The sequence below is a fragment of the Pezoporus wallicus genome, unplaced genomic scaffold, assembly GCF_028554395.1.
Source record: "Pezoporus wallicus isolate ANWC-B61680 ecotype Strahan unplaced genomic scaffold, APGP_CSIRO_Pwel_v1 contig_1035, whole genome shotgun sequence".
Taxonomy (NCBI): domain Eukaryota; kingdom Metazoa; phylum Chordata; class Aves; order Psittaciformes; family Psittacidae; genus Pezoporus; species Pezoporus wallicus.
The window spans coordinates 2078591-2104784 of NW_026636811.1; the positions used below are offsets into that span (position 1 = coordinate 2078591).

The window sequence follows — 26194 nt, forward strand, 5'->3', positions numbered from 1 at the left end:
GCCCTGAACAATATATACGCAAGGCAGCCAAACCTGAGCCTGTACCCGCTACTGACCAGCTGTTCTCTCACAGTGTAACAGAAGACAAAATGAAAAATACCTTTGGAGAAAGAATTGCAATGCTTTAATAAACCAGCCCCAAAACCAAACCTTCTGGCCCCATTTTTTTCACTTTATTGCCCTGCTTTGCCCTTTGATCAGTATCTTTACTCGGGTGTCATGGCAATATAATAGGTGATGGTTTTAGTGTCAGGACAGAAAAAAAGAATATTCTTTGTCAAAGGAAACAAAGCATTTGGAAGGGAAATAGAAAAACTTGAACTTTTCCATATGTTTGCAAGCTTGTGAAAGCTGGGAAAAAAATATCCCAAAGTTAAAGGAGTTTTAAATGAAGCAGGAGTGTCATTAGGTAGTTAAGATTCACCCTCCCCACTGAAACCAAAACCTCTATTTGCATACACTGCAGGCTTGTCATCCTTATTCAATTAATGAACAGGTCTCTGTAATGTGGTCCTAAATATACACTGCATAGTTGGGGGAAGCTTGCAGAAAGGGGGCCGGGATCATTGTTCTGACTGTGTTTTGTTAAGACTTCTTTAATCAAAACATTCATTCAGATAGAGAGGCCGGCTGCATATTTTGGCATCGCTACCAAGGGGAGCAGGGACGGGGTTGGGGTAAGGAAGGAGGGAGGCCTTGGGGGAGGGGTTGGTGTTTCTTGCTGCTTCTTTTGTTTCTTTTATTCTATGTGCTTGGAAAGCAGGGATTTACCTGGTGTGGGAAAACAAATAAAAACCATACATGCAGGTTGTGACTTCTCAGGGATTTGGTGGAAGTCTTTTTAACCGGGATAGAAGCATCACCCCCCAAGCTGTTGGAGATGCACAGCCCATCCCTGTGGCCCTTCTGCTTCTCTTCCCTCACCTTTTTCTTGTTTTGAACACGCTTTCCTTCAACCCAAATGTACAAGAAGGTAAAATCAGGCAGGGCACGCGTCTGTCATTTGTCTGGGTGCTGCAGCAGCAGGGTGGGTTTGGGGTTCCCCTGAAGGGCATCCGTGCAGGTGTGGTGGGGAGTGAAGCTGCAGAGACACAGGGCTCTAGGGGTTGCAGCCCACCCTTCCTGTAGGCAAGTTTACGCTCAAGCCAGCAATGATCCCACAGTTTTTGAACCACCTTGCAGAGTTGTTCCTTGGAAGTATTGTGCACTACCCATAGAGACTTCACTAAGCTCTCAGCCCTTTTACCCCCTCCACATCTTCTCTTATTTGTCATTTTGCTCTATTTACACATTTAGATGCTTGTCGACCTGAGTTAGCCAATTTGAAACTCAGTTTCAGGGACCTCAGCCTTCACATTGAAGTTACCATGCCATGCTGAGTTGGTACCCAAGCTAGTTTTAGATCAGGCAGGCCAATTACAGAAAGGTTGGTGGCATGAACTGTATTTGCAATGTATTTGCTGCATAGATGGATCCTGAACAGTAATGTGGGTGAGCAGGGATTAGCCAGAAGTGGTTCTCTAGAGCTGGTCCTAAGAAATCTGCTTGTTCTTAGGTTGGCTGTCTCAGTACTCTCAGTCTTTAGCAGCCTGTCTCCATGAAAGGAGTCCTCAGCTTTTAGCTCAGGGAGGATTAGATGTACCTAAGCAGAACAGAAATGCTGGAAGCTGCAGCAACACATCCCAGTTGCAATGACTTAGAATCATAGAATCACAGAATAGAGTTGGAAAGGGCCTTAAGGTCATCCATTTCCAACCCCTCTGACATCTCACCCAAGGCTCTGTCCAACTTGGTCTTGAACACTGCCAGGGATGAAGCATTCACAACTTCCTTGGGCAGCCCATTCCAGTGCCTCACCACCCTCACAGTAAAGAACTTCCTCCTTATATCCAATTTAAACTTCCCCTGTTTAAGTTTTAACCCGTTACCCCTTCTCCTATTACTACAGTCCCTAATGAAGAGTCCCTCCCCAGCATCCTTGTAGGCCCCCAGGGAGTAAGTTTACGTTCATGCAGCCCCACTCTGGTGAACTCCCAGTTTGCAAGACCACACTATTCACCAAGGGAGAGCTGCCTGTCCTTTTGCCTTGCAGTTTTTCAGGGCTGTTCCTTGGTTTCGGAGGTTTGGGACATTACTGACTCCTGCTAAGACAAGGGGTGTAATGGAAAATCAGTGCGCAAAACTGGCCTCCAGCTGCATGGAGAGCTGTCCCTGGGGAGCTGCATGAGCACAGACTGGTGATGTGAAGCTTTCCGTGAATTCAAATCAGTCTGAGTCCATACCTGAGTTTGGTGTCAGGGTGTGGTTCTGATAATCCATTTTAGCAGCCCAGAATCCACCAAATTGACCTGCATATCCTGAGTGTGATGTGCTGGTTGTGCTTCTAATATATTGTCAAGCTCTATCTTGGATAGATGTTTGCCCTGGGAAAGGGAAAGGAGTGATGGAACTGACCCAGAAGACTCAAGACTCCTTTTACAGTCCACTAAGGCTTCTAATGTATTACTTCAAATTTTGATGCTTAAAGAAAGCCATCATGGATTAATCACAACATGCTTTGACTGGACACTGTTTTGCGGAGCTCCTTCCTGGTCTCCTTTTCCCTGGAGCTGGAAGCTCATCTACTTGGCAGCTGACAACTTTGGGCTTTGGGCTAAATCATGTTAACCTGGCACCCCCTTAACTGTTGAAGTCTCCATCAGGATGGAAGCTCAGGAGTGCTGGAGGAAAACCAGTCGAGTCAGCAGCAGCCACATCCGCCTTGCGGAGATGCTTGCTCTTGCAGCCCATTCACTTTGCACTATTTGAATCCTTCATATCAGGCATTGCAGTAAGTGGATACGGCTCTCCAGGATGCCAGAAGGGTCCATAAATCAGAGGAAAACAGGTGTCTTCAAGTGCCGAGCAGTATATTTTGCAGCAGTGCAGTAAAAATCACAGTGCCCTGTCAAGGCTGGTTAGCGGGAGGGTATCCTCCCTTCATAAGCAAATGATAACTGGAGCTCAGATGTCAGCCTCTGACCCAAGAAGGGCTGGTGTGAATTTAGGGCTGTTCAGTTTGTTGGAGGAGCCAGCAGGTTTCAGGATGCTGCTCTGGCTCCCTGGCAGCCCCCCTAAGCTGTGCTGTCAGCTCTTGAGATCCTTATCTTGCATAGTGCAGTCAACCGTATGAAAGTTCCTGACCTGTGTGGTACAGGGAAAATCCTTCAAAGCAGGATCCTTTACTTGTCTTCAGGCCCTGCCCACATAAAGCTCATAAACCAGAAGAGTAATAAAGAGAACCCAATCTTTATCATGTTTAGCAACAGAAATAAATGTATTTGGCGTGATGTGGGAACAACTCCCTGCAAACAACTGGATATAAGGATTACTAGCATGGAGATTGAGCCCTCCTGTCAAGGAAAGATGGATAGTTCCGTACTGAGGCGCTAGACTGGAACTCACAAAGCTGGTGGCCAGCTCTCCACATTGTCATAGATGTCCCTTGTGAATCTGGGAGTGCCTCCTCCTATTTTCTCTATTTAGCCTGGGAATGCTCTGAGGAGAAATAAGGCATTTTTTATTATTGAGATTCCATTGCAAGGATTAGTGATGGTACTGTACTTGCAGCAGTCTGGAGTTTGGACATTGCACAGGAGTGAGGCTGGAAAGCAATTAGGTAGCTGCTGATTCGGAGACAGTGGGAGAGAGGAGTCTCAGAAGCCAAGACGGTTGACCAAGGCATAGGAAGATAATGGCAGGAATGATTTTAGGATCACTGTATTTTCCATGGCAGGGGTTGGCATTCCATTTCCCTGTCTAAGCTTCCTCTTCTCCACCTGCAGATAGACTTATGATTGAAGACCACCACTGCCTGCATGCAGGCAAGAAAGGGCACACAGCCTTTGTTCACGTGTTGGTAGCGTTAGTTTTCCATTGACATAATCTTACGATTTGAATGCACATTCCAGAAGTAGGCTATCATCACTGGAACAGAACAAGGATAGAAGAGGTTGTCAGAGGATCGGGAAATGTAGTGTACAGGAGTAGGAACGATAACGCTATCCCTCCACATCTGATTGTGATTTGATACTGGACTGAATCTAGAGCAGTTCCACTGCAGCCAATAAATCCAAAGCAAGGGAAAAAAAAAAGAGATAACCAAATTTGATGGTTCTTTTATGTGTCTCAAAAAATTGTTTGCAGATAGATATTCACAACCCTGGCACTGTGCCTCTGCCCAGAATATTTGTCCAAATATTAAAAACTAGTAAATAAGAAAATGTACTTAAACGCAGTCCTGTGTTCATGAATTTTCAGCTAGCTTTGGCAGTAAGCCCTAAATGTGATAAAAGACTCTGCACCAATATATTTGGCTTTTCTCTGCTTGTCTTTTTTTCATTTGTCTCTATAGACAAAGCTGACAGCACAGCAGAGATCTTGAGATACAGCTGATGCATTTTTCTAAGCTAAAGTATGTTGTTAGCTCTTCTGCTAAAGATTGCAGCAGATTCCCAGCCTCCTTCCACAAAGTATTTGTGGGAATACAGGCTGCCACTGAGCATCTTGTACTTTGGATCTTCCTTTGGGTCCTTCAACAGCAAAATTCAGCCAGTGCCTTGTATGTAACACCAGGTTGGAAAGTATTGCTGTGCCCATTTTACAGATGGACTTTTGAGGGACAGGAGGAATAAAGCCAAATGCTTCAAAGATACTTAGTGGAGGTTAAGTGCCGAGTTTCCTTTGAAGGTCTAAACCCAAATGATATGCTTGTGATCATGCAAGAGATTTGTATCGCCCATGGGAGCACAACCATTTTTTCAGGGTAGTGTCATAACCACTTCACGATCCTTTCTCTTTCTTCTTCCTAAAGCTCCAACTGACTTCAAAGGTGAAGAATTACAGCCTGCATCCCACAGCACTGTGAGCTCGGATGTGTGCACGGAGCTTTAGCCACACATACTCCATCAGGGATACTGACTCAAGTAAAATTACACAGGCAGTGTGAAGGGAGAGAAATTTCTGGAAGGCTGGGACTTCTTTTTTGTTCTCATATTCTCTTCCTTTACCCTCAAAGTCTTAAATAAGAAATGCAGACTGTACCTAAGGTCTGAGTTTGAGGTCCATCTATACTGTCCACAGGAGAACTGTAACCCAAAGTAAATAGGAATAGAAAAAAGACAGAGTTCTAACTGAGTCAAAATATTCTTTCTTTTGAATACCTCTGAATGAAATATATTACTGAGTTTCCATGGGAAATCTGTAGCATGTGTGTGTATTTTATATGTATATATGTGTATATGTGTGTATATATATGAGTTGGTTGGATTCTCATTAAACTGAATAGCTTGCAGAGATTGGACAGAAAGGATCATTTCTCTCTTGTCATGTGTATCTACTACACAGTGAGCACACACTCCAGGTGATGGGTTGCACTGTGTTATACTACTGATCCAGCTGCTACTCTTCTACATGAACAGCAAAATTAGACGTTAGAATATTCAACACACATCATCCACCCCACTGTACAATTAAATACCAGTGGCAATATTCAGCTATTATCAGGTCAGTATCTCACCCATTGGCACAGCAAATGTCTCATCAATTCACTCTCAGTTCAGAACAACAAATAGCTATAATTAAAGTGTTTAAATTAATTTTTAAAGTGAATGGAAACAAAAATACTTGCTAAAGGGAAGGCACATCCCTCTGGTGCATTCTTTAGCCCATCCTTTTAAAAGAACCGGTTTTCTTTTTTCAGACAAAAAAACAACAAACTTAAATTCTGGCTGCAGTTAATGGCTTCCTAATTGTGTGTAACTGTTTCTTGACTTCCTGATCCCTGTCTGGTGGTTAGGAATCCAAAGGGTTTCTTAAATCAACAGGAGCAGCTGCCTCCTTGAAGCCAGGCATGGTGTATGTCACTGACTGTGGAAAGGAACTGCAATACAGGGAGGAGGGAGGTGATTAATGGGGCCAGTGTCGTAGCTCAGAATGTGGTTGCACTACTGTGTAAGGGCATACTTACTTCAGTCATTTATCTTCTGTCCTCTGCCACACACATGCAGAAACATACATGTATGTTTTATTTTTGACAATCATAGGAATACAGGAATGCACAAGGTGCATTGGGACCTGTAGCTGATATTGTGCCTCTAGAGGTGATGCCTTCCTTTGTCTTATTTCTTGGACAAGCTTGTGAAATGCTGACAAAACCCAGTCCTTGGTTTTAAATTTATCTCTCAGACACTGGGAAACTCTCACAGAAGGGAAAGAAGAAAAGGGAGGGGAAAAAAAGGCAAGCAAATGGCTCCATTTGGTGTATTTTAGGTTAGATAAAGATGAGTTAACACATTGGATGTGGATGTATTATTGCAAGTGATGAAGTTGCACAAGCTTGGCAAAGACCCTCTTGGTCAGAGTCTGATCACAACTTCTATCCTCAGTATATCTAGACCCAAAGCATCAGAGCTTTCCCCTGGTTGGAATGGGATGCACAAAGTCGTTGGATCCCCCAGCATTGCTACTCCTGCTTTGGGTAAGAGCAGGTTGTCCCCACTGGCAGTGCCATACTTTCCCCAGAGCATCTCAGGTGCTTTAAGGCCAGGTCCCATCAGTTCCCAGCCTTCACTTCCCTTCAGCCAAAAGCAGGGAAGAAAAGACTTCTCTTATGTGGGTGTTGATGTTCCCCAAAACTTTCACCTTCCATTTCCATCTCTGAAGGCTGCCCTCACTCCTGTCTGCTTAATCAGAGCTCTTGCTTGTCTCTCTGTTATAGCTTGGGTCTTGGCTCATTCCTGGGTCTGCTCCCCTGACTCAAGCTGTCCCTGGGGTTTCAACCTTTCTTCTGTGCCTATGAACATTTCTCCTCACAAAAACTGGGACTGAAGGAACAGTTCTTGTGGAATCTCTTCTTTGGAATGTTCCTGGGATTTCTGTGTTGCAGTACATGGTTTTCTCTGGCATGATGTAATAGTATCTAAAGCTGCAAGAAAACTGAGGCGTTTACCCTGTTTACATCTTCATATATATGGATTTGCTAACCTTCCCTAGTTTAACTGTTATGTTGTTAAAATGGAGCATGTACAAGCCAAATATTGCAGCCCTTACTCAAGATCATAGTGACCTTGGCTGAGGACACATAATAGAATTTGTTCTGATATTAAATAGCCCATGAACTGTGTTGAACAAGGTGTAATATTCAGCAATATCCAAATAAATGGTTTAGTAACTCATCCAAATGTAACACTTAAGACTACATCCTGCTGAAGGAATAGAGAAGAAACCAGGTTCTTAGCAGTGATTTGGTTTTTGTTTCTCACAGGCTCTAGTGGTTGGGTTTTTTTGTATGATAGTGATGCTCAGGTGGTTTAAATAAGGCTGGATTAAAAGCACCGGTGTTTTGGGGATTACTTAACCACTGTCACCTGACCTGCATTCCCTCTCCATTTCAGGTACCTAACTTCATCAATACAACACTCCCACCACATGAGCAGGTGACTGCTCAGGAGATAGACAGCTACTTCAGACAGGAGCTCATCTACAAGAGGAATGAGAGGATGGGGAAGAGAGTGATGGCGCTTTTAAGGGAGAATACAGATAAGAGCTTCTTCTTTGCCTTTGGAGCAGGTAAAGCACGACTTTTTCTATGTTGTGTAGTTATTGTGATTGGAAGTGCTCTGAATATTTCAGGGGTTCTGTCTCTGGCCCTGTGGAGGGGTTTATTTGGGGGCTTCCCTTTGAAGCAGAAAGGTTTTTGCTTGCTTAAACCTGCTTTTAAAACACAGTGAGTTGGTGCAGGAGGTAGGTGTGGGTCCAGCCATGCTGTGGACAGGCCCTACTCCTTTGCTTTTCATCCAGTTGTAGAAATGTGAAGCTGTTGATGCTTTTCTCACTGCTCTGTTTGTTCCCTTTGCAGCCCAACCTATGGGCTGCTTCAGGTGTGCTCACACCATGTTTGTGTTTGTAGCTACAGTGTAGGAGGTAGTTGAACTGCCTTTGAATTTGCAAGCCTGGGTACTGAACGTGGTGACTGTGGGAGTGTAAACCTTGCTATGGCATTTGCATGCGTGCGTGGTTCATGGTGCTGGCCTGGGGTTTCAAACCTTCTGGTGTTGCTGTAGTTCCTGTTTCTTGATGGCCGACTCAGCTGCTTTAGTGATGGGTCTGTACAGACTGGTGGTTTTGGACCTCGCACAAGTGTGTGAGTTATGTTTGTAGCTAAATACCAGAATGTTAAATCATTAAGGAGAAATCCAATGTGTCCTTGCCTGTTTAAATTCTCTCCATGAAGTCTGCAGAACAAAGATGTCTGTAGTACTAATGTGAATCTGGGACAGTATGTGCTACTCTCCTTTCTCTCCCCTTTTAAATGTTTTTCCCTTTCCAGTGTAATTCACTTTTCTCTGTCATTAAAGTATAAATAATAACTATTCAGTGAGAGTCCTGAGCACCAGCTTAAGTGGCTCTTTGAGCTTCCTCAACTTCAAGGAAGCCTGAGACTTGCATTGGGAACTGATCTGCTCTTCCTGTTCCCTCTCCTTGACAGTTTCTCATTCTTTGACAGAGCTTTGCTTCTCGTCCCATGTCTCTCGCTATGAACTTTGGCAACAACTCACTTTTTGCTACTCACTTCAGTGGGAATTTTGATTAAAAGCCGCAAGGTTTAGCAGAGGCACATGCGTTTTGATGTATTTGTTTTTTGAGTGTATCCAGACTGAGTTTTCCTAAGCTTATTTAATCTCAAGCTTGCCTGATGTTTCTGTCTGAGGAGTTTGTTTAACTGTTTTTACAGTAGGAAGATACATCATGGTGGTTCATAACTGGACAGGGATTCATAAAAAGCAGATTGGAGAGAAGTTTATCAGAGATTATTGAGCACAATGGTTTTGATTTAGTCTTCAGTTTTGAAAGCCCCTTAGTCAGTATATGATGGAGCACAGAGGGTAAACTGGACATCGCTGCCCACTTGTCCTGCTCTGTACACTTTTTCCTAGGCGTCAATTACAGATTGTGGCTTGAGACAGGATCTTGGAGTAGGTGGGTCACGAATCCAATCCATTGCAGCTGTTTGTTTCTGCTAATAACAGAAATGAAATTAAGCAAATGGATACTAATTCCCTAGGAAGTGACATTTAAGTTGTGGTAGGTTTGAGATTTCATTCCCCATCAGCCATTTTTGGTGATGCTGAAAACTTTCTGTGTTGCTGGATTATTTCTCTTTCCCAGCACTGACTGTAGCAGGACAGAACAGATGCATGCAGCTGGGTTTATGGAAAACCAGGGCGCAGGAGACACCAAGGAAAACGTTTTGGTTGGGTTCTTTGTTCCAGCATCCCGTTGGTGTTTCTCACTGAAGCAGGCAATCCCTGCAGGCCATATCACTTTAAGTACAATTAATTCCTCCTTTCTTTTCTGGGATGTTTTGTTGTTTTTTTTTTTATTTTCTTCATGCATGAAATAGTGAGAAAATGATTAATTTTTCAATGGCAAAACTTTTTTGTGTGGCCAAAGTGCAAAGTTCTTGATTTTCTCTTAGGATTCAAGTGGAGTTTTTCTCCTGAAGGTTTTTGTTGGGTTTTGTTTGTGTGTGTTTTCCCACACATTAAATTGTAAGACTGGCTTTTATTGATCCATTTGTGTTTTGCGTTCTTATATCTACTACTTGAATTAGCCTGTTTGAGGAAAGCACCTTGGAAAAGCTTTCCTAAACCCAGTGCTATGGGCTGGGGCTGCTGTAGGAGAGATTCCTACTTGCATGATTACTCTTTTGATTGGAATGTGGCAGGCAGTTAGTTTAGGTGCCTGTGCAACTCTACGTGTTTACAGCCTGGTTACTAGTGATATTATGCATAGAGTTTCTACCTTCTTCATCCTGCTTTGTTAGCAAACGAAGGCAAACCAATATCTTTCAGCTGGTAGGGTTGTTTTTTGGTTTGGGTTTTTTTTTGGTGGAAAATTGGGCATTTGGGGAAAGCGGAATTTTTCTGTTTGCTTCTGAAAAAGCAAGTCCACTTCTTGCAGATGTTGGTCAAAATCCCAAGTGATTGGGTGTCGTTCTCCTCTGTAAAGTGGTGGTCCTGGTTAAATTGTTTTGCTATGTGCCATTTAGAACTGAGCTGCGAAGGCCCTGTGGTGCATTGCATGGGAGGTTGAGAGTCTGGTCTGTAGCTGAGCACAAGACTATAAGGGGACGGGTATTTGAATATTTAAGCAAGCTGGGGTAAAACTTTTAGATCCTCGAAGTGAAGCAAAGCATTTTTACACTGTTGAAAGATTTTGTTGTTGTTGTTCCAGTCAGAAGCATTAAACAAAAAAATTACACAATTCTAAAAGGAGCTTTTCAGTTTTCTGTCGTTTTTAAATATAAAAAGTAGTCTTTTCAATAGATTTTCCCCTTCCTCACCATCTGGGGCATTGCTCACAATTTAAATGCATTGGAGCAGTTCAGACTTTTAATTTATTCCTTTATAAAACATATAGAAGCAAAAATGGCCATTTATTCTTTCTACTTTCATTTCTTTCTTCTCTCCAAGAAAAATAACAGGCTTTGGGTAAAATGGGACCCAGCTCTGTGCACTTCATTCTTCTCCTGCCAGGGTTTACCGTATTCAGGCTTAATGTGAAAATCTCACCATCCCTATAGTCACAGTAACTATACACTAGTAATGAAACAGCATTTATTGTTTGCGTAGTTAAATGATATTCTTCAGGTACCAGGCATGGCAGTTTTTCCCTTTGGATGAATAAAGGTAGTTAAATAAAGTACTTCCAAGAGAAATTTGGGGGGTTGCTTGGGTTTTGGGTTTTGAAAAACCATCCTGGATTGCTGGGAATTGTTGATCCATAATAACAGTGAAGCACATTAGACTTGATATATACAGGCAATTTATAAAGGTCCATTTACAGTTAAGAAAGAGAGAGGCAGCCAAGAGCACATGGGCTGTTAATAAGAGTTAATATTTTGGCAACTAAGACTATACACATGAAGTCAGTGTTTAAGAAAAAAAAATCACTCTGGCTTATTTCATTTTTATGGGCAAATAATTTTCAAGTAACACTTATGATAACAGATGGATAAATTTATGTCTGCAGTTAATTTCAACGATAATTTCCTTAGGATGTTTTACTTGCTTGCATTGCTTGCTTGCTTGCTTTCCTGTCAGTTTTGTAGCTGAGAGCTGAATTTACTACTTCAGAAATTCGGATGCTACTCCAGTTTGTGATGTTTATTAGCAGCCAAATCAGTAGGCTTTACGGCAGTGGGTTTGGTTATTTGAAATAATAAAGACATCATGGAGAATTGACTTGGAATCCAAGTACCATAGCATCTCCCACAGGAAAAGGGAAATCAAACTGTCTCTGAACCACAGTTGTGCAGTGAAGGAAATCACGTTTTCCTACTCCACCAGATCCAGGCAACCCCTTGTATCTGAGAGGTCAGAAGAGACCCAGGCTGTTGTCCATGATGCAGTAGAAGGCAGAGGGGGCTGGTGACTGCATCTCCTGATGAAGTCAGTGTGTGTTAACAGGCATTGATGAGTGTGAGAGTCAGACCTCTCTCCTTCAGCTGTGGGCTTAGGTGGCTGAGATTGGGTACCTGCTTGTTGATGGGTTAAGTTTCTGACATGATTGGCAAGGAAAAATAAGATAAAGGCTCTATTGTAGATGTCTGTGTTATCCCATGCCCCCTCCCTGCAGGTGTTCAAGGCCAGGTTGGGTGGAGTTTGGAGCAACCTGATCTAATGGAAGGTGTCCCTGTCTGTGGCATAGGGGTTGGAACTTGATGATCTTTAATTCCAACCCAAACCATCCTATGATTCTATGAAAGCAGAGGAATTCATCCCAGAGTAGAAATAGCAGAAGTAGATTTTGATCATTTCTACGCTCTGAGCAGATGAATTCTCTCCCCAGCCTGCAGTTTTCTCAGCCAGCGTTGGGCAGGCAGCATCCTCATCAGTAATGATTCTGATTATAAGAAATAAGACTGTTAACAGTAATAATAGAATCATGGGTTGGAAAGTAACCTTTCCAACCTCTCTAACAATAATATTATGTATTGTTTCCAAAGTCTTTCTTGAGTGTTATCTGGTGGTTCTTCATAACGGGACTTGGAAGTGGCTTGCACTGTGTTTTCACTAGGGAAGGAGAGAACTGCACAGCTACTCTACAGGGTGGAGTTGGTGTGGTAGCACAGTGAGAATATAAGATCTCCTCCTAGTCCTCAGCTCCAGCTCTTTCCCTTTTGCTCTTTCTTCAAAGGACTGCCTGGGGGAATTTCAGCACCCATCATTTTAGATACTGCAGATATCAAAGATTGGAACAGACTTGCCCTTCACTTTCTAGAGTGACTAGGAACTGAGAGATGTCTCCAAGATTACTTCAGTCTTGTGTGTTCAGTGGTGAATCACCACTGAGACATGCTTATTTTTTTTTCCCTCCAAGAACTAAAGAGCATCTGTGGACATAGATACCCAGATGATGCAGCTGTCTTGAACATGCTTCTTCCATGGTTAGAAGGTGATCACAGTTGAGATGGGACATGATGGCTGTTGAATTTGGGTGGATGAGGAGAGGTGGAGGTGGGATTTTTTTGTTGCTGGAAACTACTTTTTCTACCCAGTTTGTGCAAGGAAAGGAAGTGATGGCTAGTATATGCAGCTTAAACCTGAGTAATTAAAATCCAGAGAGCCTTTGTGAAAGCCACTAGCACTTTCCACCAGATTAGGCACTCAGGTTCATATATGGTTACTTGAAAGTGTTTTTTCAAAAAGGAAGTGCCTTGAGCCACCATCCAAGGGCACACTGAGGGCTGGGGATTTACAGATGTTGAATATGCAAATAGCTGGTTTGCATTCCCAAAAGGTGCAATGTTGTGTGCAAATCAGGCACAAAGATAAACCCACTGTTAGACTGCTAGGAATTGATTCAGCCTGGCATCAGAAGTCCGTTCCTCCATCTTCCAGGGTTGTGTAGCTCTTTCCCATTGCCATTCTTCATCTTGGATTCTCTGTAGAACCTAAAAGAAATAGAAGATGGGGGTGTGGGGGAAGGAAGCAAAAAGAAGACACTTGCAGGCTGGAATATAAAGAGACTTTATCCCCTAGGACAGGCGTCCTGGTACAGCACTGATTAGTGGTGCTACTGACATCACTAGCACAGTTCATTGGTGAATTGTCTCGGTGGAGCAAGAAGTTGGCGACCAGGAGATTGAAGCTGGCGAGCCTACAAAAGAGAAGAACAGGGTGAAGTAACAGTTTGCAGATGCTAGAATTCCTTCTGCTTGTGTTTATTTGGGCATCCAGATGCTTATAGTGAGGTTGGCCTGGTTTTGCATATGGACAACTTTTGCCATTAGTTTTTAAGGCAAAGTATCACTTTGCTTTGAGAAATAAACTTGCATGCTAATTTTGACCAAAACCATGTAATTCATTCATTTAAAAGTCTGCATTTAACAGGCAATGCCTGATTGTCTTTTCAGACTTTCTGTTGTAAATCAGGAGATACTTCACTGGGGAAAAGCTCATTCCAAGTGCAAATCCAGTCTGTAGCCTTTCAGAACAAAACAAAACAGAAAAAAAATCAAAAGGGAACTTTTTAAATTTACATTGGTCTTGTATTGTGTGGTGGTTTGGAAGGCCCTGAATATTTGCTTTTCACCTGGAGCTTAAACCGACAATGACGCCTGAGTTAGGGAGGCCAAAATAAACCTCACTGGGCTACCCTATTGTGAAAAGGGATCTACTGTTCTGAAGGCTGATTCCTGTAAATCTAATTTAAGAAAGACTCCTGATGTTAGTTGTGGAAGCACAGTACAGCATAATGCAATGGTGAGAGCTATCTTGAGCCTGCTGTCACCTCTGTCAACCGAGGAAAGGAGAGACACTGCAAGTGAAAGAACAGATTTGTGTAACTGGATATGCATTTCACTTTTCTCCTTCTGTGTCACGACCTAAACTGTTGAGGGAAGCTGGACAAGCCCTGGGCTCTCCTTGGTGGCCTGGTGAAGAAGTCACTGTGTTCAGCAGGAGTCCTGCCGGGCCACTTCTCACCCTTGCTTTCACCATTGCTCCACTGAAGACAGATACACCCCTGCATCCAGGCCTTTACGTCTGCTAATTGCAGGTATTCAGGTAAACGTTAAAAGCAAATAAAATGGGCCTTGCAAACCACAGTGTGTGCATTTACCATCTCTGGTGTAATTCTTCCCGTGATGAATGGGGAAAGTTGCCTGTGTGCAGTAGGATTTTGGTTTAAAGAAACATATACATTAATGTCAGCTCCTCTGGGTCCCTGACATTTTCATATTGTATTTATTATTACGCCCGTGCCAAGTTCTACTGTGTAAGTCTAATTCTGCCTGCCTGTTCTCAAAGAAAAGAAAGCTATATTGGCCCCTTCTGTCCTATAACATAGAGAATTTGGCTATGCCCTTGTTGTATTTCTCTTCAACATTTAAGATGTAAAAATGTAGGCATAATTCAGGAAATTTTCTCTTTCAGAACTGCAAAGAATCACAAGAGATTTACACCCAGGCTTAAGCACTCTGCTGAACAGGAATGGGCTTAAACGTGGGATGAAATACTCATTCACCCACACACATATGCAAGAACTTGCTGTGGATCTGCAGGCCACCCTGTAAGCTCTCAGGAGATGAGGCAGAGCTTCCATATGACTCTAGATTTCATAACAGGAGTGTTGAAATTAATATATGGATGCCAGACATCCATCATCACTTTCCATCCCAAAACTGTCTCATCAAAAGATTCTCAACTAGCTTTAACAGTGCTATTGGGAAGCTTTTATAAGGGCAATGTGGAGATCCCAAAGACTGGCAGTGTTCCTTTTCTACTGAGGTTTCTGTGGGATGCTGGTGTGGAAAGCAAACAGGATGCAGATTGCAAAAGATCCAAGGATCCTGTCTCGTCTGGGATATCTTTATGTGCTACCTGCAATGATTTAGGTGTCTCCATACCCGAGTGTACTTCCAGTAACCCTGCTGTGTGGTGGTATCCCAGAAGAGAAGGAAATTTGGCTAGCGGATTTCCTTAAATTCAGAGCCTGTTATGCTAGTATAAATCCTTCAGTGGTCTTTCACATCAGTGCGTGTTCGTGTTCCTTTCTGCTGCCCCTCCTGCCTGTCTGCTTACACCAGTGAAGGAGCATGGATGTCCCAAGGCATCCCAGACCACCATAGCTGTATGCCCTTCCAGAACCTCAGGCTATCAGAGCAGGAGCTGGGAAGGGAACTTAGTAGGGTAAGGAACCAGTTTGCACTGCTGGTTGTGTTGGTCTCCTACAGGTTCAAGCTATTTCTAACCAGTCTTGGGGCCAAGTTGCAGGAGGACTGCATATGGAGAAGAACCAGTGATCTTCTTGATGCTCTGGAAGTCAGGGCATGACTGCTGGCTAGAGTTAGTTGTTTTGCAGAAATAGATGTAAAACTGAAAGCTTCTAAAAGCCTGGCTGTAATTTATGTGGATTTCTTGAGGATTTTTACTGGTATGGAAACTGGGACTGGAAATCTCATTAAACTGGGCGTTCTTGTGAGGGTTCCAGGTTTTCTTGGTCATGGTTATGCCAGGAATACCATCAGAGCAAACTCACTGAGAAAGGATTTATGGATTTGGAATCGGATCTTGTTCTCACTGAATTAATGGTAGTTCTGCAACTGACATCAAGGTGGCTGGCATGTGCACCTGAATGAGACATTTATTTGTCAGTCCAGTCCTTTAATCTGCACTGCTGCTTTCACATTACTGAGAAACATCAATGCCCTCTTTATAAGCCTATTAAATCCTAGTTCCATTGTTGTTTTCTCTGGTAGATCAGAAGGGACGTGTCAAGGAAAAGAAACGTGTGTGCAGTATACCTCTGCCCAAAACCAATATTTAAATATCAGAAATGTAAAGTGAAGGTAGAATTACTTAGAGAGGCAGAAGGGAAATAATTAGTGCTCCAGCCAGCAAGAAGAGATGTCGTAAACTTTAGTTATTCACCTCTCTTAGACATTCAAAACACAAACTCTGCCACTGTTCAGCTATTTTATAGAGACCTGTAGAAAGCAACATAGGTCTGTTGGACAAAATTGCTCTGGTAGTAACTAAAACTGGGCTCAAACCCAAGTCCAATAGCTGAGCTGCCATCTGAAGTTGGAAAAAGTTTGGGTTCATGAAGCCTGAATCTCTGCTCCCTTTCTGCTCTGTGCAGTAGACCTAATGAAACCATGAGTCTGGTCTTGACTGATGGGGAGTGAGAAGTAACTCCAATCCATGGAAAACACTGCTGTTTCAAATTATTTTTTAAGAAGATTATTAACAAAACTTGAAAATACAGGAATTCTTAGAAAAAAAAGAGAATACCAATATGCTGGTACTGGGGTGCTGCTTTTGATAAAAGCTCCAGAGCTATGGCTGCTGGAAGCCCATAGGTGACTGGCTTGGAGGTAGGGAGTCCCGTAGGTCTGGCTCTTGGTAGACAAGTTTGCTAGAGAGTTGTGAACTGAGAACTGGCAAAATTGGATTTCAGAGCTACCAGGCTTCACTTTTGCCAACTTCCAGGCAGGCAGGGGAGAGAGGAGGCAGGTGAATAAGCAGAAATCTGAATGAATCTGTCTTGGAACTTTTGTTTTTCAAGAGATATTCAGTAAAACCCACCAAATGCTTTGGTCTCGATTAAGCTGTTATCCATAAACTGAAAATTATTCTTCCAGATAACTTTCAAATACATTTTCAATCTAAACACAGCATTTTGGTGGAGTTCCGCTTTGGATCTATCCCTGGCAGAAAAGTGAAGTCTCCACCATTTTCCCAGAATAATGTTGCAGGCCTGAAACTTGTGTCTGAAATAAATAACCTGAGGATTTTTAGTATTTTTCTTCACTTTATTATGGGAAATACCTGAAATACTGAGGTTTGCAAACTTTTAAAGCTTGTATTTATACACTGAAGGTAAATGGAGAGAAAAATTGAATGCCACCACTGGGTTAACTCGGTCTGAAATTCGGCACCAGTTTTCAGTATTTACACAGAATTCACATTCACTTTGCGTTTTTCCTTGAGGTGTTTGAGGTACAGTGAAACTGCTGTGAGGTTCTTATCACTTAGCGATCTGGTCTGGTTCCAGTTGAAAACGTTGCGGTACCTCTCACTGGGAGGATTGGTTTAAAAGGAGCAGAAATCTGCCAAAGAAATAAAGACTTCATTATTGACACCAATGCTATTTTTAATCTGGTTTCCTAAGGAAATGAGGCTTAAGCAATCACAGTATTTGTGAGTATGCGTGTGTGTGTATAGGTGTGTGTGGGTATGTCTTTTCCCCCTTGTAAATTTTTCAACTTGATAGAGCCTCCAAGATAATAAGGTCTTGCATGCTTCATGACAATAACCGATTGGATAGGAGAAAAAAGAAAATCCTGTTTGCGTGCACTGACAGAGCACAGCATAGCTCAACTTCTATTAGATCTGAGAAAATCCCTATGGGAGAAGAAGGCAAGACACATCTCTGTGGACACTGCATTTTATGGGTTCCTCTGTGTGTGGGAGGATGGAACGCATAGTACATATATCGGTCATATAAGTCATATATACATGTATAAGTCATGGCATGGTTTGAGCAGAACAGTGATTTTTAGAATTAATAGCTATTAACCAGAGTGTCTCGGGAGCCACGTGCTACCTCTGGACTGCCCTCTAATGAGGTGTTCATTCCTGAGGCCAGAGCAATATTGGGGCAGGTTTGTAAATGTGACCGAGGCATGGCTCCATGACCCTCTATAAACCTAGTGAGTTGAGTCGTGGGCACTCAAACTGTGCAGCCTCGCTATTGCTAATTGGCCAAGTGTGCCATTAACCGTGCACCAAAATGTTCTTAAGTAGCCAAGGGGTGAAAAGAGCATCAGAAACCCCTAGGAGTCCAGGAGGCAGCCTGGGGCAGCATTCCTGTGTGCAGAGTTCAGGAACGCTTTTCCCAGGATGAAGGTCATTCCCTTGAAAGCTAGAACAGCCCCACTGGCACTGGGAACAAAAATAAGAAGCAAAGGAAAGAGTAAAGCATTACATGGAGGAAGATGGTTTTGCAACATCAGCTTATCACGAGGGGATGGTTGTCCATTAGCCGTTGGCGAAGATGCTCAGAAAGCATAGTGATGAGGAGAGTACTTGAAACCTTTCCAGAGCAAAATACAAACGGGGATCAGAAAAGCCAAGACAGAGTTAGTTCTTAATTTTTATTAATTTTCATTTTCCTTGAAAATGAAGTTTATGTATCTAGTATCTTGGTAACAGTGATAACTTGGGAGTGGAGCTCTACCCCCTTGAACTGTAGGTGCCTGAAAATTCAGTGCATCTTCTGTGTAAGATCATTTCAAACCCCCACAGGACAAATCCTCCCACTTATCTCAGATGCATGTTTTAAGATGGAAGGAATCGCCCTCTGGAGACATCTTTCCACTGACTACAGAGGAAACCTAGAAAACTGGCCTCCAACAGATGCCTGACTTTCAGATGAGTAGGATTAATTGAACCCTGAGAGTAGGAGTGAAGAATTCAGGGTGGTTTGTCCTTACCTCTACCTGACCTTGAGCAAGCTGCTTAGTGTAGTAAGAGCTCCCTGAGCAATGTTTTGCATTGCTGCCAATGACAGAGCCTTACTAGTCCTGAGGAGAACTTACAAGCAGAAGACTGACACAGGATTGCTTTCCATCATGCTTTGGAGAGCATCTTGGCATGGATTCTAAGAGAGCCCTCTGCCACCACATCTGGAAAACTCATCCAGGGCTAGGTTTCAGTGTTGTGGGAGCGGGAGCTGCAACCTGCTGTAGCAGTGCCCAATTCTTGCATCCTATTGTATGATAAGGTTGAAGCCCAAAGTTGGCCAACTGTTTTGTTCATTGTTCAGATCCCCCTGTGAGGCCCACTGCACAATGCACTGATTGCATAGGAGAGATGTGTAAAGCGTTTCCATCCTTCCTCATATCTTGGCTGAAAGGAGAGAAAGCTGTGTAGGTATTAGCACATTCATTCATAAGCTTGGTCTGCCTGGAGCTGTGCAAAGGAGATAGAACTGCTGACAAGAGAGAAGGCTCTCCTTTCTGTTCATCAGTGATGGTTAGCCCCTTTGCAAGGGAATAAGCAAGCAGTTAAAATAACAAAAAATACTTTGACATACCACGTGTCTGATTTTTCACCGTTCTCTTAAAGCAGCAATGCAGCCAAATCTGTTTAAGTGCTGTCAGTGAGGAGTGATTCAGTCCTGGAGACCCTCTGAAACAGCCTTCTGATAGAACTTGCCTTTTTGCATGCAAGACATAGAGAAAAACATGAAGGTGTGGGGGTGGGTTTTTTGTTTTGGGGTTTTCAGTATTATGGATAGCCTCAGAAGATAGCCTCCCCTGTGGGGCCACTCACTAAGTCTGTAGTATTTATTCAGCATCTCCCTCTAACACCAGCATCTTAGAAGTTGTCTTCCTGAATTTACATTCCCAGTTCAATCGTCTCCCACACAATAAAAGCTCCAGTGTTGGCTTGCCTTTGACTTCAGTGCTGCACAGTGCTCATGTCAAAAGGGAGCCCTTCTTCCTGGCCTTTTTGTTTTGCTTAATACCTGCCAATCACCCCGCTTGCCATTGCCCAAAGTTTGTTGTCTTTGCAGTTGGTAGCAGCGTGAGCTACCAAAAACCTCGCTGAGCTTGACAGGGTGTTCTGTTAGCCTAACCCTAACACACGATCTTCCACCTCCCCAGCACACAAAGGGCCTTTTCACGGGCCCACCGCAGCTCGAAGATTCCATTTCATGTGTTACAATTAATCTGTATTTATTGCCACTTATCTTAAATGGCTAACAATATCAAGAGTTTAAAAAGTGCTTTCAATGTCAAACTGGGTCAATTAAAGCCCTGCTTAAAATATTTGCGAAACTTCTAGCCTGAAAGTTGCCCCCTCAGTCTGCTGCTAACCAAAATGGTTTAAATAAATACACACAGCTTGAGAAGGAGACTGACGTTTGGTAAAATTCACCTTGATATTTTGGTAGGACCCAGGGTTAATTTCCTTTCTCCTCTTTTTTATAAAAGGAGAAAAATGAGCCGGTTTGGAATATTTGGAAGATTGCTTCAATCAATTGGAAAAAAAAAAATCGCAGGAGATACCCTCAAAGCTTTAATGGCAGAAGAGACCATTAGATTGACCAATATGATCTCCTGGAATTCCATCCTGTTCTTCTGCGGACCCTAATTGCATGTGTTTAACTCTGAGCTTCAAACCATGGGCCACGTGCAGCACTTTTACTATTTTCTTTAAGCTCCTTCAGTGTTGTGTGTGGGCATGGGAAATAAAGTACTAAAACATGAAATGCTAAAAAGTTACAGTAGTAAAAGCTGTTCTTTTACTGTTTAGGTTGGGTTTTACTGATGTTTGAAGGTGGCTGGAGGGATCTACTTCTTCCTTTCCAGAAAAGTCACCAGTTCTGTGTTGAGCTCTTCAAAGAAAGCTCAGTTTGCAGAATGGCCTTTATAAATAAGTGCTCATGAGCTGCCCATGAGAACTCCAATATCGTTCAGCCAAGGTTGCACTGTGTTGGGATGGTGACGCATCACGTGGAGGGAGTCCCAGGAGGGATCCCCAGGTAGGGCTTAGTTGTGTTGGATGCAGGAAACCCACAGAGTGAGAGCCTTCTCCTTAGACTGGCGGAATTAACAGCCTAAAGGTCTGTCCCCGTGGAGCCGTTTGGACTTTAAGCTCTGATCCTCAAACACTTACACATACCGTGAGTAATGACACTAATGAATTTGATTTCCTATGGGTTTAGGTCATCTGCTCAGATTCCCAGCAGTCTAATAAGGTTTGAACTGTAACGGAGGCGTTTCTATTAATTAGGGCATTTGTAGTGTCTTTATGGGTCTCTTGATGTTCCCAATAAGGCTCTCCCTGCAACTTTTCTTTCCACATGAGAGGTTGGTGAGTCTATCCAGCCGCCTGTTTCCATAAAATACATGTAAGAAAAGACTGCCTTGGAGACAGCTACTCTTCTGTCTAATAGATTTGCCATTTGCCCATGGCTTCAGAATATTTCAGGGGAGATGATAAAAACCAAAGTATATGCACAAAGGGACAGCAGGATCCTGTAAGCATGACGTTCTTTGGAAGCAAGGCTAACATGAGATTGCCGTATTTAGGCAGTGTAAATACTGCACAACTTGAGGACACCAAATGGGTTTGATCATTTCTTCCTGTGGAATACTTAAACAAATCCAGCTTTCTCAAATGATCTGTAAGTACCTTTTTATAGGTTAGGAAATGCATCTTGAAGAATTGCTTATGTGTAAGAAATACCATTTAAAAATAGCCTTTTTTTTTTTCTTTTGCTGCTTGGCATCCATAAAAGCAGTATGATAATATCAATTTGGAGGATAGCAATATGTTCAATATTAGTGTTCTAATGAGTGCAAAGATACTGGCTTGTGGACGTGCTTTTATTGCTCATTAGTTGCTGCCATATTTGTTATTCTTCCTGGTTTTGTTTTTAATCTCAGTTGCTGTATCAAGAAGCCAAGTGATGCTGATGACTCATTACATCGCAGGAATGGGAAACAGCATAGAGCTGACAGCTTGCAAACAAGTCATAGACTGAAATATGTTTGCATAAACTTTGGGGTTTGTTTTAAATGCTTGCAAGGGGGAATACTGCAAGTTTCCCGTTACTGCTTCTCATCCCCAGATTGCCGAGTCCTACTAGCCCGGCTTCAGACATGTGTGGCATGGAGCCTTACATGACCCTGATGCATTTATATGATCATATATCTATATTTATTTATTTGGTCAGGTAGATGTATTTATTTGGTCGGATCCAAAGATCCAAAATATCTCACTTAAAAAGGTGAGGTTTGAGATCTTTTTGAAGGCTGTTGGCTTTGGCAGTGTTAACCAAGGCCCTGACGGGCTCTTCTCAAGGACAAGGACTACTGCCTTGGACTGACTTCTTGTTAAACTCTTTCATTTCCTGAAAGAGCCATTAACAGACTGCATGTTAACATTCAGAGCTTTCTCGTACAGATCTGGATACCAAAGTGCTCTGGCCAGCTTCACAGGAGGCCAGTGATGACAAGCTGAGAAGTGTAACAACAGGGAGGTGAAAACTCGGAAACTTGGTGGCAGTGTGTAGTAAAGGAGGAAACTAGTCGTATCCCAGATGGAGTAGCCTAGCTCTACACATCTCTGCTAGGAACATTTGATCCCATAGGCTAATTTCCCTTGAATTTGATGGAAAGTAGATGTTCATGTGGTTACGTTTCTATTTGGAAAGAGGTGGCTTGGGCAAGAGGAGGAAGTTTCTGTTAATATTCCCATTCAGGAAGAGGCTGTGGTGTAAACTCAAATTCACTCCTTACTAGGTATTGGAAAAGGAACTCATTCTCCCAACATGGATCTGTAGGGAAACATACTTTGCTGGTTCCATTGATCAAGCAAACACTTGTATTTTGTGCTATTTTCTACTAAAGTGTTCAGGCTCTCACCTCCTCAGCTGCTCCCATTGGATCCAGATAATGAAATTAGAAGGCTTTGCCAAAACTCGACTGCCATGAAGGAGGTACTTGATTGAGTCTCACCAAGGGGCCAGCAGAGAGGAGGCTGGGTACCAGTACAGTATGGCACAGGCACCAGTCTAGTATTAAGAAAATACAAACACGGTTGTGTTGAAAATCTCTCCCTGCTGGGTGAGAAAAGGAAATGAATACAGGAAAATAAAACTTGAGTCTTAAAAGGGAAAGGGCTTTGTTAAGTGCAGTCTGGTTACAGCCTTGGATCACTGTAACTGTGGGAAAATGTGTACCCAAGCACATATTCCTTTATTTTGTTAATTCTGCGCTGTTGTGCATAAGCAGGCAATGATGGATTGTCCCGGAGTTCAGTGCATAGTATGGAGGAGAGCTGGATTTAATTGTCCTGCGTTTATTGTACTAAAGGAATGAATTATGAGCCACTTTACAGCATCTCCAGTGAAAGTGATTATCAGCACTGCTCCTCGCCAGAGATATAACTCTGTCAAGCAGACTCCCTCCTCTCTTGGGTTCCTTGGAAAAAGCTTGTGAATTTGCCTTCTCCTGCCAGTGAAAGCTCAGGGTGAAACACAAAACCAAAAGCTGCCAATAGCTATATATTCAGTTCAGATGTTGTAGGAATTTCTTATTCCTTGGGTTTTTTTTTCCTTTTTCCCCTGAGTGGAAGATCAGTCAGGATTTTTGGAGCGTGCAACTGAAATAATGCATCAGAATGCGTTCCCAGTTGATTGCTCTTTGATTTTGCAGGTGAACTGTGTGCTTGAGAAGACTTGGCTGTTGGGTTTAATTAGCTTTGACCAGGGCTCATGCACACTTACAGTACAATTGGTTATGATGCTATGGAAAGGCACCCATCGCCTCCGTGCATCCAACTGTATCTCATGGCTGTTTTCACACTGCTCCTCCCTGCAATGCACAGGTAACCCCAGAAATAGGTTTTTAAGATGAGGTGTATGTATAAAAGGAATGTTATGAGCTCTGCTTTCAAGACATTGTACAATAACTCATCCGCAGAAGAGCAGGGAGTTTTGCTCTAGGTTTTCTATTGACTACTGCGATGTATTAAAGGACAGAGAGATGAATTGCAGTGACGATAACATTGCATGCCAGACAGATATTGGAGGGGGATAAAGAATGTCCCCCAGCACTGCAGAACAGCTGCAAGGGGAGATTTTGTGTCAAGGTCTGTTTAAATCTGCAGACTTCTTTTTGATACCCTCAAGAGATCTGGCCTGCCCTGTGTGCTTTGGGGAGCCGTGGGTCCTGTCCCCTCTGCTAGCTGGCTTCTTGTGCTGCCTTGCAAACAAATGTGAGATTTCTATGTGCTTGGAGATTTTTATGCCTGGGAGATTGCCCAGATTATCTATGTGCTGATTCACTTGTTTGAGATAACAACGTGTACACAACTGTGTAAACTCCTATAAAAGGGTGCCTTTCTGCACCCCTCCACATGAGCGGATTTCACATGGACTTATCAGCAGGTCTGCAATTGCCAGAAAGATTCTTCTTGAAAAGAAAAAGGGGGGGAAAAGGGCTGTAAAGAGCCCTGAACTCTAATGGCACTGCTAGGTAGCATGTGCAATTCATTTAACTATGAGTCTACAAATGTGCTATTGGCTCATAGCTGTGGTAACACTCATGGCAGCAGTCCCCAGGCTGAAAACTGTCCTGCTAATTGATAACAGCTAGGAAGAGAGGTTATAGGGAGTGTGATAGTGACAGGACATGAATTAGGAGAGGAGCATTTTTGGTCGCATCTTCTGTATGCAGAGAATTATCTTTGAAACAATTCCCTATGTAACTGTGCTCACGCATTTTGGAAAATCAGCTGTTTAATGCACAATCTAGGGACGAGTCTTTTAATTTCTTCCATTCTGTCATTCAACTGATTTATTCCCAGTCCTTTGCCTGTATGTCAGAGGAGTATCATCTGTAACAGAAGAAATGTAGGAAAAAGGACTTGGAAATTTACCTTGTTTGTGGGCTGGAAAGATTGTCTGAACTTTGCACAGAGTTTCTGGGAAAACTTGTGGAATTAAACTGCTGGGTGAGCCTTTCACGGGATGGGAAGTGGTGAGTGGCTGCTTGTTTGTTGTCCAGAAATGGGGCAGAGTCTCCTAGGAAGAGCTGGATGACAACCTTGTGACAAAATGATCCTTCAGCCCAGAATACCAATTCACCATGGCTTTTTGCAGGAATCTAAGGGACAGGTTCTTGGAGGGAGGGAAAACCACAGCACAATAGGATCAGTATTTTATGCCCTGAGACTTTCTACTTTTTCCTTTGCAAATAGCTGTTTGCCTGGTGTTTGCTAGATTCATTTGGGACAAGGAAACGGGTTCATGTCCTCTCCTGGTCCTTGAGATAGCATAAGGATTTGAGTGTTTGGTTTGCTCTTAAGAGTGATTGCTGCAGGAGGAGGACAGCAATGGGTGGAGCATCCCCAAGAAGAGCTATTCCAGAAGCATTACTGCATAGCAGCCTATTGCACGCTCTACCTGTGGCTGATTTAATTGGGTGGCATTGCTCTCCTTAGGATTCAGTACATGCAGATCCAAGGGCTAGATTTCCAAGTACCCAAAACCTTAGGAAAATTTGGCTCTTCAATCAAATGGAAGTTAGGTGCTCAGTAAGTAGAGCCTCTGCTGAGGGCTGGGTTTTCAAAAGGGCTGAGCTCTTAGGCAGCAGTTTTGAAAACCTGGCTGAATTTCAGTACAAGAATGGCTTTAGAAACCTTTTATATCTTCATTGAGCACAAAAAGACTGAGTGTCTTGTGAGTTAGTACCTTCATTAAGAGAAACTGAATCCTGTTGATTTCAGTATGCGTTACGGCAGGATCAGACCCTTCAGCGTGTGACCTGTCAGCACCATACTTAAAAGCACTGCCATGGCAACAAGGGCAGCAACCCCAACAGCCTGGGAATGGGAAATGGCATGAGGTGAAGAAGGGACATCCTCTTCTCATTGATGGAGATTTTCCCATAATGGAAAAGGGGGGGGGAGCTTGATAAGTCAAGTGGTTTGATTCATAAGTGAACTTACTCTAAAGTAAACACAATGCTGTATGTGTCTCCTTTGCCAGTGAGATCATCTGTTTCTTTGTTAGGGAAGAAAACGTGTTTCCCTTCCAAGTCTAGGGCACTCAGGCAATTTAGATGAACAAATAAAGATGAGGTTTAGCAGCACTAAATAAATAAAATACAACTCTAAGTGGCCACCAAAGAACAGAGCTGCTCGGATGGAATAGTACTGGGACGTGAGCCAGGTGGCTGCTGTTTGCCATGCCTGCTTATGATTCCCCATCCAAGCACTGCTCTCATGCTTCTTGCTGAGGTAAGGTTTATGGCTGTAGCAAAACATATCCTGAGAGATAAACAAGCTATGCTACAGATGAACAGGAGGGCTGAGAACATAAAATAAATCTGTGCCTCTGCCGTGGTCTTTGCTGGAAGTACTTGGGCTCTTCCCAGAGCAACATAGATCAAGGCTGAGTATGGCAATGAATATTCATCTCGTGGTAAAAGTGGTGGATGTCTTGTTTCTGGTGTCTTTTACCAGCTGCATCCTGGAGTTGTTCACTTGTATTAAAGGGATCATTCCTAATTTTCTCCTCTTTGAGATTAGGATCTGGCCACCCCTTATTTCAGTGCTTCTAGCCA

General features: G+C 43.0%; 1 protein-coding gene across 2 annotated transcripts in view; it reads left to right on the forward strand.

The window, feature by feature from the left end:
* Nucleotides 1-26194, forward strand: part of TRABD2B (TraB domain containing 2B) — a 290814-nt gene that overhangs the window by 166554 nt on the left and 98066 nt on the right. For both annotated transcript variants that reach the window (XM_057401807.1, XM_057401805.1), the window contains exon 4: nt 7434-7608. In XM_057401807.1, the coding sequence (XP_057257790.1) occupies nt 7434-7608 (175 nt within the window). The remainder of the gene's footprint in view (nt 1-7433; nt 7609-26194) is intronic.